Source organism: Sander vitreus, chromosome 1 (assembly GCF_031162955.1).
Source record: "Sander vitreus isolate 19-12246 chromosome 1, sanVit1, whole genome shotgun sequence".
Lineage (NCBI taxonomy): Eukaryota > Metazoa > Chordata > Actinopteri > Perciformes > Percidae > Sander > Sander vitreus.
Genome location: NC_135855.1, coordinates 14,491,670 through 14,515,355, shown reverse-complemented (window position 1 = coordinate 14,515,355; position 23,686 = coordinate 14,491,670). Strand labels below are relative to the sequence as shown.

The window sequence follows — 23,686 nt, the reverse complement described above, 5'->3', positions numbered from 1 at the left end:
AGCGTTCAGTGTGAGCACCACTGTCAGTTGATCCGTACAGTGTGAGCATAAAAGCCGTGCAGAAAGGCAGATTAAAATGTGCAGTGTGAGTTAACACAACATACAAGAGTCTGGCCAGCTTAAGTTAGAACTGAACTCATATTAACAGTGACAGTCTCTTGTTAAGGACAGATATCGTTGAAATCATTGTTGACAAGTTCATTTAAACTGGCCGGCCACAGCATTGTTTATCTAATTGGACATCTAGACACCACAAATAAAATTAATTGTCAGCCCGAGTTGAAGTGTCTCATTTACAACCTCCTCACTTCTGACCCCTGTGGGACCTCCGGCCCTGGTCCCCCAGATGAGGCCGCTGATTGGGACTGTTGTCATTGAGATATTACATGTGACATCTCTGTTTCAGTGCTGCAGCAGTAATAAGTGAACACTGCCAATCAACAGACACTGGTTATGTGTTTTAGGGGTTTTCAAGAGCTCATTTATTGGTACTATTGATGGAAATCAGTCAAGATCAAAACTGTATGATAAAGAATTTATCATATTCAATCGCGTTTCGTAATTTATTTTTAAATAGTCAACAAAGAAGGTTTGCGTTCCTGCCTGTTTTATTAAGAAGCTCATTTTACAACCCGTTATGACTCATGCAGATGATTAAACCGCAACGATATTTCTTAAAAATGCCCTGACAAGCCATTACTTAAACGTTAAGCTTTAAAAAACAAATCTGTTGGAAATGAATATTTAAGGGGGTTTAATGATGTTCCTGTTTATTTTATTAGTATTTTATCATTATTTCTTTATTTGTGATTTAGAATAATTATACAAGAAGAACTAAACCAAACACTTCACATAAAGGGGCAATGATGTTTGCGGCTCCAATCTGTTTGATAATAAAACATTATATTGCAGAATAGGTATAAACGTTTTTTTAATAGCTTCTAGAATACTTTTATTTTCATGAGAAAACTCATCACTTCAGTCCTTTTTTTTGTTGCCGTTTATTACAATTATCCCAAAGGTCAAATTAATGGAGTAAGTGGCAGCAGATAATTTTTGATGCAAAAATGTTTATTGAAATATAAAATTTAATTGCAAATGGAAACAGAAAATATCTTTCAAAAGCTAAATTCAAACATTGTACTTTTCCAGCACAATTTGCGACTGAATCCAAAGACTTTTGAGTGAAGTGATAATGGCCAAATTTTGTCTTTAAGGTATAATTTTTAATTTGGTTTGTCAGTGCAGTTAAGGCTAAATAACAAATAAAAAACACAGGCCATTGTCTGAATATGTTTCAGGAATTTCAGTCTGAAAAAATAAATCATACCTTATTAGTAAAACTCCAACAATCGAACTTCAATAGTCGACCCCATTTCATGCCATTAAATTCCATTTAAAAATGTGTCATACAAGTCTGCCTTTTGAATTAATTTATTCACTAAATACATTTTTTTAATTCAGCTCATTATTGTTAATATGGCAAATTCAAGTTTTTCATATAAAACCTTTTTAAATGCACTAATTTAGTCCCAAAGATGTGTTTCTTCTATATAAATCAAAAATAAACCCAAACGTACGGATTTGTTTCTAAATGAAAACGATTTAACACTTCTGTCGTCCTCTTTATTTTTCAGGATCATTCCTTCATCATACAGTTTAATGATGGTAATGCAGAAGTGGTGTCGATGTGGGTTTGTCGCTGTCTGGAGGAGAGACGCGCCCAGCACGCTCAGGGACACATCTGACGTCCTCGTGCTGTCCGCCCACGATGGACCAGGACGTCTGATCCCAAACCTTGAACACTTTTCAAAGGCTTCAGGGTCAAGTATGTCCATATGCACAGTACAAGTGACTCAATGTACATGGACACAAATCACTAGATGTTACAAACTTTATGTGAGGAATTCTTAAACAGCACTGTGAGGAGCTCACATCCTTTGAACTTTGCATCTCAATCTCTGCATCCAAAAAGTGCAGAGAGGTCTGCGCTTTCTTTCTAATATGGGTCTCCATCAGCAGCTCGGTCCCCACATTTTCCAGGAGTATACAGAAACGCAGTGAGCACATCACAGTCTGGTGAATAGAGATACACAATCCTGATTTAAAAGCTCATTGACGAGAAACAACTTCAAAGCATAAGACAAATTAAATGCATGGCAAAGTAATGCTCTTTTTCTGGGATAGCATCTCTCTTGTGCTTTACTGTAGACAGCCCTGTAGTGAATGTTAAGGTTTTTGCCTGTAAGTAACTGCCCATGTGTGTGCCTGTTTTTCCAGTGGTGTAATGTATTACCTCAGCAAACTTATGTTGTCACTGTAATAGAACATTTGATTCCAGTTATTCCCTAATCGTGTGTGGTCGGGGTGTTACAGGAAGTGGATACAAAGCTCTGTCTCTGTCTTCAAGGGGTGTTCAAGTGAACAACAAGCCTGCAGTAAGCAAGGAGTTTGAAGTATTGAAGCAGCTCTGCAGTGTTACAGAGTGCAATGACATATTGACATGCATATTTTCTGGGTTCTAAAGCTTACTGACCAAACAATGAATCGGGAGGAACCAGGGCCTCTCTCTATTTAAACCAGTTTTTATCTTGGTTCTCTGATTTCTGTTTGCACAGACATGCCTGACGTTGAATGCCAATGAATGAACTGTTGGAGAGGAAATTGTGTTAAAGCAGTTCTCCACTTTCATTCAGCAGCTATTCGTTTTTCTTAGAATCCATTAAGAATAAAAGAAACTATGGACAAGAAGAGAAACGTAACAAAAACCATATCTCTTTCTCCCCTTATAAACTAGGGATGCACCGATCCGACTATTTCAGTCCAAATACCAATACCGTGTATAAATCCAATACCGGTGTTTATTAATAAGCTGTATGCCTCACTGTGTGGAAGTGAATACGATCTTTTTTTTTGTGTAAGGCAACATCAGGCTTGACTTGAATATTGCTTTCCTAATTTTGTAAAAACAAAATGTAATAAATAAATACATAGATATACATTTTATCAGTTCCTTATTTATTATTAAAATAATAAATCGTGCCCCAGTAACTTGGGTAGGAAATCTTCAAAATGAACAGGAATTACAATTTCAATACATAATGTGTATATTATTTAAACATAGAATTGAAGTAAATAGATCTGCCCGATTGTCACAGATATCCGATCCAGATATTTTAGTCAGTATCGCCCCGATACTCGATATCAGATCGATGCATCCCTATTATAAAGCAACACTTTTTGGATTTTACGTGTTTTATCCACTTCCTAAGTAGTAAATTGTTACTTTAGCAAGATATTTCATGTACTATACAGAAAGTATGTTATTTTATTAGATTGCCAAATAAGTTGATCAGTTGATATCTATAGAGGGAAAACATGAATGCAGTGCACTTAACACCAAAGACCCCCCCCTGACGACCCAACTGGTGAATTGATCTCTCATGACTGAGGCTAACACATTGGATTGTGTGACTAAAAGGATTTGACAAGGTCTTTATGTGCAGCTATTGAAATGTGTAGAGCTTAAGTGCAATTAAATGCCATTTCTTCCACAAGGGCACAGTAGACACAGCCTACAGTGACTAGAAGTGTACAGTGTGAACATCGCTGGAAACGAATGTAACGGCAGTACATCAGCGAAACACAAAAGGCTTAAATCACCAGTTTATTATGTGATGAGTCGTTTCTTCAGTACACTGTTCAAAGTGCTTTGTCCTCTGTAACGATGAGGAGACACATGGATGCTTTATTTTAATCACTGGCCTTTTTGACAGTAAATCAGCCGAAACAGAGAAGACATTTTGTTGTTCGTAGATCACTCAAACGTGCTCCATCGTGTCATTAATTATTTGGGAACTAATGATTTCCTGTATTTTTTACATGAACAAGCCCACAGTTGGTCTGTTTTTGTTTTTTTTGTTGTTGTTGTTATCACTTTGATTGTCAAGCATCTTATTTCCAGGATGGGCTATTCATTTAGCATTTTGCTACAAAACATTATAAAAGAAAATCTTAATTCAAGGTCAACTTTTTTGGGTTTTCAGAACTAGGAAGACCACAAGATGGATTTGAGAGTTTGTGCAAAAGCTAGTAAGTGGAGTCTTTTTGTCAGGCTACTGTTTCCCAGGTCTGTAGGATGGAATTTGGACACAGCACCACAATCCGGCGTTATTTAACGGGTTACGATGTGCGAGGGAAACTTCTTGTAGCGCCCTCTACTGGTTGTGCTCAGAACATATCGAGGCAAAATTTCTCAGTGAATTTTGAAAAACATTGTTTTTTTTTAATGGAATCCTTTTCCATATCCAACAACTCATTATTGTTGATAAACACTGCTTATTACAATGTCCTTAGTTCTGTGTCACAGCAGTTCAGATACAGTTTGTGATCAATCACTCCAGACACATTATTTGTGAACTGCACAACCAGCAGAGGCGCTATTTGTATGATCCTTCCCATACGGACACATTTTATTAGTGCCATTATTCCTGCCTCAGAAACCTGAAATTAAGCCACAGCCTTTTAACTTTGATGTACATAAATATACTTTTACCTTAACTTTGGGAAGAACTTGTCCTTGTCCTAAAGAAATTAAAATAAACATATAATAATAATTGGTGAACTCAAAAGTTCCAGTAACGAAAATACATCAACGTAGATTTTCCAACAGTTGCTTATTGAATAGAATATGTACTCTACATTATACCACATATATTGTTAATTATATTCATCTGTCAAATTCTACCGTGCTGTTTACACATCTGTGAGACATCCACCTTACATAATGTTGGCCTTAAATGTAACCGAAGCTACAAATACTTAGCAGTCTGGCAAAACTAGTAAATAAGTGTAAAAATAGAAGAGTGTGTAGTGGCCACTGGCTACTGATGAACACACGTGCAAATATTAAATGTATTCTTGCAACTCAAATGAAGCCAAAAAGAAAAATTGTTTCTTATTTCTGAACAGATGTTCTGTAAGCACCAAAAAAAGCTCAGACACGTCTTTTATAGTTTGGCAATGTACTTATTGACTGTGATTTTGAATTATGAATCTGCAGTATCAGTGGATATATTTTTTACTTTTTAGCTTGTGACTTTTCAGCCCTGTTATTTTTTCCAGTTTTTGCCACAAAGCATTAAGTCAGTGATGGGACTCAGCAGAAATATTAGTGCTGTGGTATTACTGGCTGATTATGGCCTTTTCTGTAATTATCTGTGTTGGCACATATTCCAACCATAATGCACAAATAAAATAAAAAGTATTTAAACATAATCATTTGGGTAAGTTTGACATTTTGTTGTTCACTTAACATTATTCATTATATTCAAGTCTGTTAGTCGTTGATCATTTTATTTTGAAGGGAAACTGCTTTCACACTGACACGGTAATACACTGGCAACATACAGCCAGCTTGATGGTGTTTTCATTAAAATTACAACAACAAGACTTGGAACACCTTTAGGACATGGCCCCAAATCTTCACATGACTCACAGTGTACAGACAAATGATGGTTGCTTCATTAATAGTTTGACATTTGCTTGTCTTACTGTAGAATGACCCAAACCTGTGATCACCTTGCTGTCCTAAGTTTAATTACAATCTGCATTTCATAATTAATCTTTGTCAACCTTTAATTAACTTCAGCCTTATTATTAATGTGTGCATGTGTGAGCTGCTAAGTAATGTGTGTCAGACATTACAAGGTTTGGTAAACAGTTCATGTATTCAGGTGCAAATCAGCAGTTAAATACATTTCCGGCTTCATGGTTTGGCTCTTCACTTTTAACATCCCATCAGCTTATCTCTTAGTATTAAACAAGCAATGATTAAAGGTCCCATGGCATGAAAATTTCACTTTATGAGGTGTTTTAACATTAATGTGAGTTCCCCCAGCCTGCCTATGGTACCCCCAGTGGCTAGAAATGGCGATAGGTGTAAACCGAGCCCTGGGTATCCTGCTCTGCCTTTGAGAAAATGAAAGCTCAGATGGGCCAATCTGGAATCTTCCCTTTATGACATCATAAGGGGAAAGGTTACCTCCCCTTTCTCTGCTTTGCCCGCCCAGAGAATTTGGCCCACCCATGAGAAAGAGAGAGACATCATGGCTTTCAAATGAGCAAAGTGGAAGTTGGTCAAGACCACACCCCCACCCTCCACCTTGCCCTCCCCCTCTCCTCCTCAATAGCTAGAGACACAGAAATGGCACATACTAAGGAAAGCTCATTGTGGGACTGGCTCTAATGGCTGTAATTCTGCACCAAGGCTGAATTTTGGGAAAGAGACTTCAGATACAGTATTAGGGGACCACTGAGGCCTATAGAAAAGCATCCGAAAAGCAGCATGTCATAGGACCTTTAATTGGGAGAGGTCTTGGTTTTTAATGACTGCATTTTCTCAAATAATTTCTTTTGTCTTGAGCATCAAATACTAGTTGTGATCTCAAGAAAACAAGCTAATGTCAAGATCACAGAATAGTTTTCTTGCTTAAATAAACAAATCTCATATGTACGCATGTCCTCTCTGGGCTTCCATACATTTATCAGTGTTTTTTGCCCCCTTCCAGGCAGTCGCTGGCAAAAAACACCATCGAGCCTTCCATACACACCCGCAGCCTTCAATGCTTTATTGTGTTAGTTACTGTGAGGTTGTACGATTATATATACGTTTCTGTCTGAATGCAGCAACACATGTATTGACAGGCAACCTGAATTAATAATTATGCAGCTGTGTATAAACCTCAGGACCCTGACACACACCTAGTGTCGAAGCATGTAGCCAAGTCAGTGCTGTGTTGTATGTACTATTCACTTTTTAAAAGGGGCCTTAGAAAGCAGAAGGACAAACTGTGTGATTTCAAAGTGTGTCTATACTTATACATATATTATATCATTATGAAGAAATTAATTCCCTGCCTTATTTGATCTTTAAATGAAAGCTGGTTAAGAATAATACTTTTGTGATCGAGGTTACCTTCACTGATCCTCCTGCTGTGACAGATACTTAACAGGCCATTTGAGCCCTTACACGCTGCAATGTAAGCCCTTATCATTCTTCTGAGGCACACCAAAGGCAGTAATACAACAAATAGGCGCTATGAGCCAGAATACTGCTCGTCCTTGTATTTTTGTGTTTCTCCCATGGGCAGAGAACTGCCTCTACACAGTGTGAACTAAGCGCCACCAACATCCAAGAAAAGTGTTTTATGTTTGGGAAAATTTGTTAGAGGTTAATATGTGTAGGGTTGGCTATAGTGCACAATACGGCATTCACTGAGACTCCAACCAGGCAGGAAATCATTTAGCTTTTTTGTCACATTTACTGGTGTATCCTTTAAAACAACAACCTTGTACACCTGCTGCCGGATCAATAAGAGAATTGTCCTGAAGTATAAACCTAAAGGCTGCTGCATGTCGCCAATGAAAGGCTCTTTAGAATTTTGATAGCATTGCAGAGCCCCTCGTGATGATGATGTCTGTCAAAGAGGGAATAATTTTTGTATCTTTTTTAAAACCGACAAATCTAACGTCTCACTTTCCACTGCTGGCCAGGTGTGCTTGTTTCTGTTCAGCTGCTACCACTGTACCATGAATTGCTTCTAAAAACCTGAACGTTTTCTGCATTTGTTTAGTGTCACATTCTGTAAAAGATGCTTTACCATCAACAAAAACCTTTTAGATTGCTTTGGTGGTTTCCCGAGGAAGGAATAATATTGAGCCAAATGGGACCAAAACACTTCTAATCTAACAAAATGCTAATGTCATCATGCTCTCAGTCACTGTGTTAACATTCAGATGTCTAGCAGCCATAATGTTTACTTCAGCGTGTTAAACAATGTGTTTAGTTTTGCAGGTATTTGGTCATAAACCACAGTTTTGGACAAAAAGTCTGGGAATTACGATTCATCCTGTGCAGGACATGAATGTCTGAACCAAATTTCATGGCAATCCATCCAATAGTTGTTGAGACATTTTACTCAAGGAACCTCATTGTGGTGCTAGAGGAAAGTATTTAGGATACGAACATCATCTGGGGACCACCAAAGATTTGTGCCACTCGATCCAATAGTTGAGATATTTCAGTCTGGACCAGACAGGCTGACATTGCCTTCACTAGATCTGCGCAGCTAGCTTGGCTGAAAACATACTTGTTGCAAAACAAACAAAAATGTGTTTTGATCTACGTTTTTGTCAGCAGATCATTTCGAATCAACAGTGGACTTGATCACAGCTCTGCCAAAACACAGCAATATAGAGCCGGTCACAAAACAGTGATCCCACCTGTTTGATGAATTTTAAGAGTGCACTTAAGCCATGCTAACGGTTCTAGGGATGGCAATGTCACGCTTTTAGTTGGTCCAAATTAAAACATCCATCTAAATTGAAATATCTAATAACTGTTTACACTACTTGTATTTATATGTTTCTATTATTGCACTACATGTTTGTACCTCGTCTTGTATCTTCTCCTGTACCTGTATTGGATCTTGTTTGCACCTTATGTTCAATGGTTTATTCTTTACTTTTGCACCAGGGACCAGGGAATCACAATTCCTCTATTTACTTTACTGCACTGTATGAATGGATGTCAATAACAACAAGTCTCTCTCATCTCTTATCTTAACTGTTGGATGAAGGGCCAGGACATATTATTCAGGCATTCATGCCCCCAATCCCAAAGATTTTGGTGGTTCCCACACCTTTCCTTCAGCACCACCAGCAGGTTCCCATTTGTGGTTCAGTGTGAAATGTTGCCATGAAATTTGATCCATATATTCATAATCTTTTGAAACTCTGGTGATCCCCTGATCACCACTCGGACTGAAGAAGCATCATATTATCTTCAGTTAAAATGTGGACACAGAACAAGGAATGTAGATGTTGAACCCCATCTCTTACACTGGAGTAGCGGGAGGAGGGGATTTCTTCACCTGCAGTAGCTGGAGGATAGCAGTGCCCTGTCTCCACCTACATATGGACAGGTGAGTATTGTTTTAAGATATACTTTTAAAAAAAAAATGCAAATCTTGCCTTTAATAGAGGCCCTCATCTCATGCCTGAGGTGCAGTTTATGTGGTTTCTAGCAGGGATGATTGTTTTTTTTTTAACATTCAGCATCTTTTTTAGGCCGCTATAAAAGAAATACATTTGATTTTGATAGTTTTTTTCTCTTTGTACTGTATAAAAAGTCAAGTTGTGTGTCCCAACTACATTTATATACTTGAAAGTGGGCAACATGCTCAGTTAGACCACAAGTCACACATAAGTGTACAGTTTAAGCGGGTGGGGCATGCGTTGCCTCAGTATTTGTAAAATCCTTGCTAAGGCATAAACATTCAGCTCTTAAAGTCGCGTTTGGAAGCTGACATGATAACTTGACTGTTAACCTGTCGATCAGATCGACCTGCAGCCTGCTGGGAGCAGTGATGATGATCAGTCCGTGTTGTGACAGCTCTGGCCGCCACAAATGATTTCTGTTCCATGTAAATTGTGGCATCAGATGATCTATGGCTGTGCTTCATGTGACCTATAGTAATAATATGTCTGGAAAGAAAATGTGGCTGCTCTATGATCTCATCTGGCGGGCCTCTCTCCGGGATATTGACCGCGCTTTGTTTGGAGATGCGTCTTCATTTCTGCCAGTCCGGGACGTTCATATTCCCAAATTCCCACCGAGCTGCGTCACTGCTTTGTATCGGCCGATGACCTTTTTTTTTCCAGAGCAGTCCGACTTGATTAGCACATCATGCGGGACAATGAGTGGCCGCCCTGTACACAGCCATTACCCAGATCCCTTTATCAATGTCCTGTAATTAAAATGTCACCCTTTAATTTTCGAGCCCTCGCTTTCCTCTCGGCGGAATCTTTCCTCCAATAAAAAGTGTAATCGAAATGCTCTTTTCAGTGGAAACAAAAAAAGGATACGGAGAAAGCGTTTAGCGGAGAGGGATCAATAGGCCCTTTAGTCCGAGAGGAGGATTGATTGGTCTCTAAAATGGGATTTATAGGGGTCATGGTTTTATAGGGTGCTGATACAACTGTTAATTATAAAACATTTGGCCTCAATTGCTGCTGTTATTAAACCTGTCCTGATTGAGGCGGACTTGATGTATCTTTACAACATGCAAGCGTTTAGGAAATAAACCTTTTAACGAGATAAAAACCCATCCTGCATAAAAAAAATCTGATCATGTTTCTTTTGCAATCCCACGCAGGCTTTCCACTCAAATCAATGATCGGTGGCATTGAAACATATAAACCTGTTTAACTGTTACGGACACACTTTTTTTGGTGATCTGACAGTCGTTTAAAAAAAGAGGTTTGAACTCAAGCTGCTGTGAAGGCAATCGATCAATAAATGAAATAACATGGCATTTATGAAGCACTGTATCCGCATATAACCTACATTACTGTTATGTTTGCTGGCTTTAATAATTATGATACAGCAAATGATTTGTGGAATAGGTAAAGCAAGGCAATTTGTATCAAACATGGAGGTAAGTCAAAGTGCGTCGCATGAGGCAAAGAGATGCACCGGCACAACATATAAAACACTAAAAAGGGGAAATACATATACTCAAAATAACCGTGGGAGCAAGAGTAGTTTATAGCCTAACATATCCTGAAATAAAATAAAATACCCAATGTATTAAGGACAGTACAGGAGAACTTAACTTTATGGAGTACAAACTGTCTCTGGACATGTAGAAGTCCACACTGTGTTTAGTCTTTGTGGCAAAAAAATGAGTTGAGCTACACTGTGTCAATTACAAACCAAAGGCTTATTAAACATTATTTCTAAAAAGCCGTCGCATCCAGTGCCGTGTTAAATAATCCATCAGGTCTGGGTTCACCTGCTGAGTTGGGACTTCTAATGACTTCAACCTGAAGCGCATTTATGTTTCAGGTGAAAGGTTTGTTTAAACAATTGAGCGCATATCAATGAGGCCCGGGTAATTTGTATCCAACAGTAATAATAAAGGGCTCGCCTAAAATTACCGCTGAAATGTCTAATTAAAAACTCCTTGCTGCTGATCCAGCCACGTCAGCTCACGTTTCCCCCGGAATAAGCAGCGACAATGGCTGCATTCAAGTCGGCGGTCTAAATAATTAAAAAGAGAGGAATAATTACAGTATAAAATTGTAATTATTGGCGGGTACTGCAGGGGAAGCCTCTTGATGGTGAAAGAGGAGAGGATGCGCTTAGGATCAGGTTCAGCATCAATATTGCAAGGAGGTAAAACTGGCCAGCTCCGGCTGCACACAGGCTGATGATGTTTCATACAAATTTCATACACTGGCTTCATACACACTTAATGCACACATTAGCTCCAGTGTATGAAGCGTTTATCTGCTGTGGTGTGACTTCATTCATGATAAACTGTCCAAAAATATACTTACCGTATTTGTCATTTCTTTGGTTTATCTTGGCTGCCTTCTTTGAGGTTGGGAAGCAGCATGACACTATAGTTTTCTGCAGATTATGTAAAACGTATGCATGCCAGCTCGGTATCAGTTAGAAGGCAGGGCCGGACTGAGACTTTCTGGGGTCCACGGTGACATTTTTGCTCACTGGCCCCCCCTAAACCCCCCGCCCCACGTCAAATACACTTAATATGTACTTTCGTTTTTTAAGGATTTCTGCTAGCATTGCTCTATATTTTTGTTATTGTCAAAAAATCCCATGAAAAGACCAAAACCAACATTGCTTTAGTCCTGTATTTTTTGATTAACCTGTCTGCGGCACTTAGCCTCGAGCCCATTGTTTCCTATTAAACCCAAAAACATAGTTTCCTGAAAACAGCTGGGCACTGTTTTTTAGCATATGTTACTCAAACAGGAGGAAGTATGGCATTTATTGGGGACTATTTTCAGCAGTGGATTAATACTTGGGATACGTGTGGAATTGACTCGAAATAAACTTCAGTGCCCATGGTCAATGAAGTCGCATGTCACTCGGTGGAACATGACTCATTTTTAGACAATACTTGTTAATAGCTTATATGCAGTGTTGGTGCCAAAGTATAGAATATTACAAGCCTTACCCTCTCATTTTTAGGACATTACTGAGTGACATTGTCTCCTCGTGTATGAAGATGTTATTTCACATTGACTGACTGAAACATACTTTCAGTCAATAATATGAAACATTGCTTTTAACTTAAACTGCTGACAGTGTACCTTAATGGCGAATAAAATGGACTGTGAATGTGACAATGGACAACACTATAATCCAACCAATACTGGATGATACCAAGAGTTAATGGATAATTACCTGATATTATCAGATAGTGATATATGGGTCCATAATCCTTTTTTTTAACATAACACCTTGAACACATACTATAAACAAACGTTGATAACGATCCCTTAAATATGTTTGGGTTTTTTTTATGATTGTGATCAATAGGCTGTATGTATAAGTGGTCCATTTAACTGTTGAAAAATAAACCCATTTCAGCACTCTCTTGTGTCTTTTGCATTTTGGTAATGGAACTTCTTATCTACACTGACACGATGTATCTGCAATAAGCTAATATCGCCTGGGTGATTCATCAGTCTAGTTCTGACACTCAGTCACAGGATGGAGAAGATTATTTCTCCATACATTTATTATCATTTTTCAACTATAATCCAACCTCTGAAATACAACCTAGTCATACTGTAGGGGGGGAAGCTTCAGGTAGCACCACCCAGGAAAACGGTTCTGTTGAAGGCATGGCTCTTTTTTCCATTTATGATTCATAAATTCATTCATTTATGATGTTCAGTTTCCTCCTTCCACTCACAGATTCCATTCGTCTGTCTGTCTGTCTGTCTGTCTGTCAGTCTGTCCACCTGCTGCAGGGGACAGACGGGACATTTGCCTGGAGTCTGGCCTCAGGCATCATCGTCACGACTCCATCGCAAACATAAAACATCTTAAAACGACGAACAACAGACGTTTTTTCTGTCCTTCATTTCTTTCTTCCTTTCTTCCTTCTTCTGATCGCTCAGGCCTCAGATTGATTTCCGTGGCCGGTGTGGAAGCCAAACAGATGGCCATGTGTAACTTGATAAATGAGCCCGGGCCTTTTGTCGTTCTTGTTCCCCTCCAAAGTGCCACTCGCAAGTCTATGTTCTGTTGCTCTTTTAATAATGTAGAAACAAATATTTATAAACAGGGGTCTTTTAGGGCCAATATTTGGGCTCAGCAGGGCAAATGGGGCGCGTGTTTCTGATCATGTGTGCGCGTCAGAGCTGAACAATTGTGAATTATCAAAACTGGTGTATAGCAGCTCGGCACGCCTTAGAGAGAGAGAGAGAGAGAGAGAGAGAGAGAGAGAGAGAGAGAGAGAGAGAGAGAGAGAGAGAGAGAGAGAGAGAGTGTGTGTGTGTGTGAGAGAGAGAGAGAGAGAGAGAGAGAGAGAGAGAGAGAGAGAGAGGTGTCCATGTGCTTCCTGTCTACACGCCATTCACCTCCCCGGGATCCAGCGGGATGGAGGTCCTGTCTGCTGCACTGAAATAAAGAAAGACTCCAGCTCAGAGTTTCTGCTGTCAGACCGCCTTGTCTGTAACATCTTCCCTCTCTGGACTCACCGGGCCTGTATTTTCATCAATTTATTTATATTAATTATCTTCTTTTTTTTTTTTTTTTTTCATCCCTAACCCTGTTGGAGTGTGTTGTTTATTTAGGAGAGAAAGGTATGTATTTTTAATTAATAACAATTTAGATAGAAATCGTGATAATTTTGCAGTTGCTCTTTACATTTCTTTGCAAAATTAGATTATAAATAAAAATAAAAATCCCTCCGAAATAGTTGGATTCATGTCGGTTGTTTAAATGCCATTAAAGCTTCGGCGGGCTGTTTGCATGTACTGTATGTTGGCGGCCTCCGCGGTGACGAGATGCAAAAAGTAAGTAGCCTATGCGTAGAGAACGTAAGATGGGCCTGCTTCAACCTAATTCCGACCAACTGTCTGAGGCTAATCTGCGCAGAAGCTTTTAATTATATATAGGGCTAGTCTTTCATTAACAATGCGAAGACGCGCTCGTGGATCTGCATGCGCAATTGCCAAGAAAAGCAGCTTATAGTTGTTCTTTTCCTCTCTGCTAAGCGCATTGGCGCAGCTCAGGCTGCATTTTCCTTCTGTCCTTATCCGCGTATAAGGATCTTATGTTACTCTTAGGTAGTTGCCCAGTAAGTGACTGAGCTGATTTAAAGATAAGAGGAGCAGCAGATCCACCTCCGCGCAGGATCCAGGATAACCTGAGAGAGGAGGCCAAATACACGGAAGAATCAACCGATACGAGAAATGATTAACAACACGTCTGATTGATTTCACTTTTCAATATAAACTCCTGCAAAAGCCGGATGTTAGTTATATTTGGTATTCTTTTTAAACATGTTTTATTATGATGATTATTATTATTCCCCATGAATGTCAACATTAAGAGGCCTACTACTGCTACAGCTAGCCTACTTAATTTAATTATAATTATAATTATAATTATTATTATTATTATTATTATTATTATTATTATTATTATTATTAGAATGATAATTGTTATGTTATATTTACCAGATGTTGTGGATAAAACCATGACACTTTCCTCGTATCATTTCTATTTGACTCACATTTTGGAATTTGGAAAACACTATTTTTCTGTCTTTAACATATTTAGCCTAGGTTTTTTTTTGTTGATTATTTGTTTTTAGTACCATTTTTTCACGAGTTAAATAATTTGAAGATGATGCACTTAAGGTATTGTGCTTTTGAATCGTGTTAAACAGCCCCCCCCTGCCCCCGCCTCACTCCAGTGTTCTCTTTGATTGACAGGCTTCCAGGGATGGAGTCGATGCCCGGACAGCTTCGAGACGCGGGACGAGACGCCAGCTCCTCCCCTAGTTCAAAGCAGGACGCACCGAGCTTCTCCGGCCCCAGCTCCCTCAAACCAAACCAAGTGAGTGAGACTGCCCTGTACGGGGTGCCCATCGTATGTCTGGTCATAGACGGTAAGGAGAGACTCTGCCTGGCGCAGATTTCTAACACCCTGCTGAAAAACTACAGCTACAACGAGATACACAACCGCCGGGTCGCTTTGGGCATCACCTGTGTGCAGTGCACCCCCGTCCAGCTGGAGCTCCTGCGGCGCGCCGGAGCCATGCCCATCTCCTCCAGGCGCTGCGGCATGATCACCAAACGGGAGGCCGAGAGGCTCTGCAAGTCCTTCCTGGGAGCGCACAGCCCCCCAAAGCTACCAGAAAATTTCGCATTTGATGTGACTCATGATTGCGCCTGGGGCTCCAGGGGCAGCTTCATACCCGCCAGATACAACAGCTCCAGAGCAAAGTGCATCAAGTGCAGCTTTTGCAACATGTATTTCTCCCCAAATAAATTCATTTTCCACTCTCATCGCACCACAGAGTCCAAGTATCTGCAGCCGGACGCGGCCAACTTCAATTCGTGGAGACGGCACCTGAAACTGACGGACAAAAAACAATCTGATGACATTCACCACGCGTGGGAGGATGTTAAGGCCATGTTCAACGGGGGGAGTAGAAAGAGGACTCTGCCCATGAGCGGCTCGGGAATGTCCTCGTCGATGAAATCACAGGCCTCGTCCAGCCTGGCCCAAACCAGTTCTCCTGAGATCCCTCACAAAACTTTACGGTGCGATGACAATCAGGGAAATAATAACCTGAGTTTGTCGAGCGGCGCACGGACCTACCCAGTCATCCCAGTGCCCAGCAAGAGCTTTGGCATGCTTCAGAAAATCCCCCCACCTCTGTTCTCCCACCACCCCTATGGCTTCCCCAGCTATGGACTGTGTCAGAAAAAAAGCGACGGTTTGCCTGATGCGAACAAAACCAATATCTCTGGTGTGTTTTGGCCTGGCGCGAAGGACGCCCTATATCCTGCTTTCCCTATGTTTTGGCCTACAGCTGGCGGCCTACCCATGCCGCCCTACCCGGGGTCTCCACCCAAACCTCTTCCAGAGCTGCCAGTCGTCCGGCAGGGAGAGCTCGACCTATCGGACCAAAGCGACCGGGGCGCAAACACACCCAAAGACACCAACCACCACCCTCCCCATCAGCAGGACGGCGGAGAGCGCTGTTCCAGCTCCCAGTCCTCATCCACCAAGAACGACGAGGACAAGTCCGGGGACGAGACCCCCCAGAGGAAAATCAACTACATTTCGGCCTTCAGACCCGTAGTCAAAGACGCGGAGACCATCGCCAAACTCTACGGCAACCGAGACAGCTACGGCGTGCGCCCTGGCTACCTGTCCCCGGATTTTATCAGCGAGAGCTCCAGTTATAGATCGATATCACCGGACAGGGACAGCGTGGTGGACGAGGACGACGACGACCCGGACGTAGATGTGGAGTCCAACCGAGGACAAGATGAGGAGGAAGCGATCCAGATCTCTCCGGGAGGGGAGCACCATGACTCCCCTGGGCCGGACCGGGTCTCCTCGGGTGCTGAGGAGAGCCAGGAGCAGCCTGCCGCCTCCAGCCCCGCAGCAGCAGCAGCAGCAGCAGCAGCAGCAGCATCATCACCGGATCACTCCGTGCACACTGGCTCATCAGATGAGGACAGACGGATGCGTAATGGCTCTCCTCTTCATGAAGTAAGATTAGATTAAATGAAACTTTAATGATCCCCGTGGGGGAAGTCGAATTTTCGCAGTTGTGGAGAATATGAATATAGTTTATAGAAGAGAGGAGGCCGATACAAATGTAATCAGGATCAATTGGCCTGGAATTTAAAACATCCCAATGTAGATGTTTGCATATTTTCTAAACATTAGTAAGAATAAATGTTAATAGGGCGACCTAGTGTTTTGGGAAAATTGTCATTTAACTGCCCTTCTTGAGGTGCCGTTGAGCAAGGCAGCAAGGGCGATGTTTAACTCTACGATTATGAATTGATCACACATACAAAAAGATCATTTGTGATATCATTTGTACTAATGTATTTTCAATCAGGATAATCAAGGTATAAAACCCTAATGCATCTTTATTTATTCCCATTGTCTGTTCTAAGGCATTATTTTACCCCCGCATTAGTGTTTTTAATGCAAAACCTTCAGCATCTTCACAACACATTGCAGGGCTGCTGGTTTTCTGAAGAAAAAAGGCCTCAATTATGTAAATAACTGCAGTAAATGACACACCATTGTTCTGCGTTATTGAACATGATTGTCTGCTCATTTTACAGGTGTACGCTCATGAAAAGGATGGCCACGTGCTCCTGAACGAGCCTTCGCCGTTTGTGTCGAAACACTCGAGCAGCCCCCGCAGATCCAACGGTAATAATTTAGCCAATTTATGGTTCGGTTATTAATGCAAATTGGGGCGTTTTTGTCTCTTTTAATTTAACATGTGTGCGGCTTGTTTATGTTTAGGTGTTCATCACGTTTCTGAAATTCAGAACCAACGCAACGCAACATCCTATCAGGAGCAAAAGGACAGACAAGGTTTCTAATGATTCTGTTTTTTATATATAATCTATTTTATCTGCTTTACTGTATTTTTTATTTTTTTTTTAGAAGCCCTTTCCAATATCTTTGTTATATAGATGACTTCTTTGTAGGTTAAATAAAGTTCTTCATTGTTGTGCAGCAGATGGAGCTTTACGCATCGATATCAGCGTGCATGAAAGAGATTTGGAGAACATGGCTAAAGGTAAGAGGCTGTTTTTTGGGGCAAAGAGAGGAAAAACTGTAGCAGGTGATTCATTGTCATCAGTAATTATTCCTGTTTTGATTTGTAATTTGCCAGCCAGCAAATATATATTTACACAGCAGCTCAACGACTCACAGGGCCTGATCAGCACGTTTGATTAAAACAGCTTTTGTTATTTTTAAATGTAAGGAATAAAATGCAATACAATATAGCCAATTCAATGGTATTTAGGTTGAATTTCTGAAATCTATAAACCCAAATTAAACTCGAGTTGAATTAGAGTTGTTTAGTTAAAAATAAATAAACGTGGGTACTATATTAATATTAAACATTGCATTCCACCTCGTTTTAAACGCAGCTAAAGGCCCACTGCCTGCTAAAGATGACGTGCCAAAATCTAAATGTGAATTTACATTTTGTTAGGCCTAAAGTGTTTCCATAGTTGTTAACCACTTAATCACGAGATGTGGGAGTTTTGACTTATTATTGTAAGAGGAAATCGTTTAGAGGCTATTAATATTTTAACGAACAGAGCTATAACCCCGAGGCACGGCAGCTAATTATTTTACAACGCTTGGAAAAACCCTGGGACTCCATTATTGTCGTCTCAACCTCCGGGCAGTGCATGGCAATTACTGTGGCAGCGTGCGGGAGGAAAGCGGTGGAATGGTTGTTATCAAGGATGTAAACGATGTAAACGCACCTGAAGTCGGTTTACTGGACTGACATAAATCTTTATGTGCAGAAACTCAAAATATATCATAGTAAGTGGAATTAAATTGGTGTGAGGTAGATTGGGATAGAGAATGACATGTTTGTTTGTTTTTTTATGATTTTTGCAGGTAGCCTATTTGTGTTGTTATTGGGGGTTATTTGCATTATGGTGCATACTTTCCTTTTCCTTTTCTTTTTTTTACAAGTATTTGTATTGTTTTAAAGAAGATACAATATACAATGCAACATTACAATGTCAATTATAACAAGACATCTTTCTATATATTAACCCCATCCCACCCACAACAAACCCCTGTGCCGAGGAAAGGAGGACAGATAAAGAAACACCTTTCTTCTATTACTCATGACAGCAACATAGTGTAATCATTGTGCTTTACGATTCTTAGCAGTTATTAAGAGGGAAGTGTAGTAAGTCTTTCAAAGTAAGCCGGTAAAGGGTCCCAATTTTTGTAAAATGTTCTGGTTGATCCTCTAAGAAAGTATTTGATTTTTTTCTATTTTTAGAAACATTATAATATCAGAAAGCCATGTGGAGGCTTTTGGTGGTGTAGATGATTTCCATTCCATAAATATTCTCCGTCGTGCTGTTAAGGTTGCAAAAGCAACAACACTATCCTTACTATTGGGCATTACAAAATCACCCTCTTGTACCCCAAACATGGCCATTGTACGGCTAGGTTGTAGATCCAAATCAAAGGCTTCATTTAAGACCTTAAATATTGATGCCCAGAACTCTCTCAATCTGGAACATGACCAAAACATGTGAAGTAAATCTGCTCTGTCCATTCTACATCTGTCACAGATGTCATCCATGTCAGAGTATATTTTGGCCAGCTTAATCTTACTATAGTGCGGTCCATGCTTTCTTATTGCATCACTTCCTCCTGTAGGTGTCAGACGGGGTATGTGCCAGGGTTTTAGGGTGAATAATTAATGACATTTCCTTGCAGCAGATGAAAAATAAGTTGGTGTTGAAATTGACAATTGTTTTGGCTTTTGGCATTGCAGAGGAATTGCAGAAGCAGCTTGTGGAACAAGTGGAGTTGAGGAAAAAGTTGGAGAGAGAATTTCAGCATTTAAAAGGTAGGACAAAAGTGAGTTCAAGTCACAGAGCGCTGTGTTTTGCATCTTTGTTCGCATCTTAAACCCTGTGCTTGCGGCCTGTGTTAGGAGAAGAGCCAGTTGTATTTTATTCTTTGAATCCAGGAACGTGTCTTTAAATGTATCCCCACAATGTCAGAGAGTTTCCATCTGATGTGGCCTTCGGTACTGTTCAGATAATTTTCAGGATCAAATGAAGCGTGAGCTGTCCTACAGAGAGGAAATGGTCCAGCAGCTGCAGATTGTTCGAGGTTGGTCCTATCTTCCTCTCTCTCTCTCTCTCTCTCTCTCTCTCTCTCTCTCTCTCTCTCTCTCTCTCTCTGTGTACTTTGTTCCTCCATAGATTATGACTGTTAAGCGGATGTAGATCAATGCTCTTTAAGTTTATGGGAAAAACTAATTTGAGCCACAAAAACAACATTTAAGTAACATATGCCATATCAATCAATCCGAACCAACTAGCCCTGAACTAAAAAAAGAAAGGAAAAGTGACACTTGCATATTGAAATATTAGCAATTTGTGTCCAGCCTTTTTCCTGTAAACTCCATATTTCTTCTCCTGCAGTCGAGTAAATTATTATGTAGATATCAGAAGGTGAAACTGAAACCACATTGTTTTGTTTGCAAAGGTTATTTTCTCCTAAATCATGCTCTGGAAAATTGAATAGACAGACCATTATGTAGTGCTGTATCAGTTACATGCTAGACAGCAACTAATGCCACCGTTAAAGGATTGGTTTAATGTTACAGATGTTTAAATACAGGGTTCAAGTACACAGAGAGGGTCACTCTAAATACCATAGGGGCAAGCGGCAGGCATTACACTCCTCTACCTCAGATGCATCGTAGCAGCTCACTTCAATCTTCTTTTTTTTTATTCCTTTTTTGACCATTTATTTTTTTATTTTTGGATAGACACTTTGTGCAGCGAGTTGGACCAAGAGAGAAAGGCTCGTTATGCAATACAGCAGAAGCTAAAAGGTAAATTTATCTGGTCCAAAAGAGGAACATGAATACATGTCATTTTGTGCCTACAAACATAAATATGCAAGTGCTACTTTTTTTTTTTTTAATATATATAATATATAAAACACCTCCTGTGATCAGTGTGACTGATATTTGTAGTAAGACACCATTAAATTAATGGGGAATCCACAATACTTGTTCTGTGCAAAATATTATAAAATATATATACTATAACATTAAAAAAAAAGCTAATTTGAGGTTTCAGCAATCTGAATTAGTCAAATTAAGTGTCTTTAAAATACAATGTTCCCTTTGATTTTGTCACTAACCCACCACCAGAGCTCAGCATTGAAACGTTGTCTATAAATGTGTTTGTGTGCACATAAAAAAAGCCTGAGTGGAAACACTGAAAATTAAATTAAAAAAATATTGCAAAAAAGTTTTAACACTTGGCTGAGGTGGAAAAGTTGATGTATTGATAAAAGCAAGATGCAACGAAGTGCAATGATGATATGAAGCATGTAAGTTAAAGGTGAGGTAGGTAAGACTTATAAAAGTAACTTTCTGTCATATTTGCTGAAACTGACCCTATGTTCCAGTAGAACTACATGAAGCAGGTAATAAAAATAAAAAAAATCTGGCTCCTCTGGCACCACCTACAGCCTGTAGTGCGATTTGCAAAAATCCACAGCTCCCTGTTCAGATGCACCAATCAGGGCCAGGGGTAGGTGTCTAACTGCGTGTCAATCACTGCTCATGCACACGCATTCATTCTCCCTTGTGGGGGGAGGGGCTTAGGAGAACGTTTTGGGCTTTAGCAGAAAGGGGGGAGGGACTGAGAAGTTTTTGGCTAAGTCCTGGATCTTCCCAATCCTACCTACGGCACCTTTAAAAGTCCACTGAAGAGACTGAAAATAGCGGCAGATGAAAACAGCAGATCTGTGTGGAGCCATGAGGCAACTGTAGGCAACATCTTTAATTCAAAATGAAACAAACATAAATGCTACATTTCTATCATGCTTTCCACTCTTTGAGTTTGACTGGTACTCTTTTAATTACGTCATCTCGTTGCGCCTTCTTACGACGCGATGGTTTAATGGCATTTGACTGGAGAATTAGCATCTCCAGCTGTTTGTCTCAATGAACAAACTGGATGGAAAAGCGCGTTGATTCTCATTTTCTTTTGCCAATCTGAAAATTCGGTTAACATTTACACTACATTTGGATGAAAACCTGTCTCTGTGTTATGAAATCACAGAGAAAATGTTGTACTTAAAAATAGTGGAAGATGCCTATGTGTGACTACTGCTGAAGCCTTCAATAAGCTTCACCTAAACTTTAGAAGTATTTTTATTTACATAGAACAAGGACTGTGGATTTTGTCCCCCATCACTTATAACGTGATCTCATGGGAAGGCACTTTTAAAGACAATTTTGCGTGTTACGCTTTTTAAAGCTTTTTAATGTGTCATTTAACGCCCTGTTGTCATTCCCGTTTTAAACACAGGGTTAACGTTGTGAATTCAAACGTTTGTATGACAGTGTTGTTGTCATTACTTAGAATTCCTCATGGGGACGGCAGAAACTACACACTATAGCTTTAAATAAGTATGCGTTTGTTGTTAATGTGTTAATGTTAACTTAAATTAAGTTACGTTCGTTAAATATTGACAGGAGGATCAATTACAATGACCAAGAAACAGTTTCAATGTAGATATGAGCATGGTCGTGTTGTTTAAAGAGAGACTTGAAACCTATCATTTAACATTAAGTGACAAAGATAAAAAATAAATAAACGTACGCCTGTAATCTGAGCAATCATTTGTGAGTGTTGTCTGTGTTAGTCTGCATGTTCTCACTGATGGACTCGTTCCTCCCCAGAAGCTCATGACGCCCTTCACCATTTCTCCTGCAAGATGCTCACCCCTCGTCAGTGTACCGGAGCCTGCACCTTCAAACCTCCGCTGCTGCCTCCCTAGTGCCCGACACCACCCTGCACCACCCTGCACCACCCTGCACCTGACCCCAGCTCAGCCAAAAAAACACGCACACACACACACACACACACACACACACACACACACACACACACACTGGTCTGCCTCGAGAGCGCTCATGTGTTCAACTCCCACCTGTAACCCAAGGGTTACCAACCTGCTGTATAGATACACCACTGATTTTCGTGAAGATTGAGTGAAGTGAAGACTCGGAGAAGGTTTTGCCAGCGACCCAAATCCCCCCACCCCCCCCAAAAAAAAAAAAAGAACTGAACTCTTGACTAAAACAGATCTTAAACATGAAGTTAAATTCAAAGGATTGTTGATCTGAAGCTGCAACGCTCAAAACCAAGGAGTCTACTCTGAAAAGAAAAAACAGCACTATATACATATATATATATATCACGTGACGATGTGCAATGGCTCGTATAATTGTGATATTAAGTTCAAAATGTATCTCATTTATTAAGCTTTTGTTGCTTGTTTGAACGTCTTGGGTTTTGACATATATTTGTTATTTATCTTGTCTTTGGTTTAATTTATCGTTTAGATTCTTTGTCTGTGTATGTCGTTAAGCACTTTAAATGGGCAACATTTCTGAATTTGACCATGCCGTCCTATACCAAATTCTTTTATCAAAAAACTTTGTTTAAAATAGAGAGACATTATTATGAGCACTGACTTCATCGGCCGTTCAGGATTGACATTTAATAATAATAATAATAATATTTTTCTGTCACACAAACTTTGAAGTGATAATTTAAAAAAAACAACAGTTGAGCCATTTATAGATATCATGTACAGTTTAGACCGAGTATTTTAACACAAATTTGATCCCATCATTTTCTCTGTTTCAGGGTTTTTTCTATCATTACATGCATCTGTAAGTCACAACAGACTAAACCAAAACCTTTCCTATCATCTGATGGTGTTTTTATAAGGAGAAGACACTGTAAAAAAGTGTGTGTAATCTGCCATTCACACAGCTGCATTTCATTTTCTCTCATTTGTTGTTTCTGGCACAATCTACCTTCCCCATTTATGTATGTACCCATGTCAATATAAATAAAATGTGAAAGCCACTTTCTGCTTTCTATCCTTGCCTTTTCTGTTTCTTCCACTGGTGTAAGCACATACTGACACCTACTGGCCTCCACGCAGAAGAACTCCTCATCAAATGGATCATATTTCCTAATATTGTATTTAAGCTCA

At 39.9% G+C, this 23,686-nt stretch overlaps 2 protein-coding genes across 2 annotated transcripts in view; both read left to right on the top strand.

Moving 5' to 3' along the window:
• The window catches only part of map2k5 (mitogen-activated protein kinase kinase 5), a 73,628-nt gene extending 68,351 nt beyond the window's left edge, over positions 1-5,277 (top strand). The window contains exon 22 of the mRNA XM_078276178.1: positions 1,638-5,277. Within this exon, the coding sequence (XP_078132304.1) occupies positions 1,638-1,748 (111 nt within the window). The 3' untranslated portion in view covers positions 1,749-5,277. The remainder of the gene's footprint in view (positions 1-1,637) is intronic.
• Positions 5,278-14,833: 9,556 nt separating this feature from the next.
• On the top strand, positions 14,834-22,456 carry LOC144522095 (SKI family transcriptional corepressor 1 homolog-B-like). The gene is made up of 8 exons (XM_078256906.1): positions 14,834-16,618; positions 17,209-17,299; positions 17,396-17,467; positions 17,613-17,675; positions 19,419-19,493; positions 19,688-19,762; positions 20,427-20,492; positions 22,359-22,456. Exons 1-8 carry the CDS (start codon positions 14,834-14,836, stop codon positions 22,454-22,456), a joined length of 2,325 nt encoding a protein of 774 aa, XP_078113032.1.
• The last annotated feature ends 1,230 nt before the right edge of the window (positions 22,457-23,686 follow it).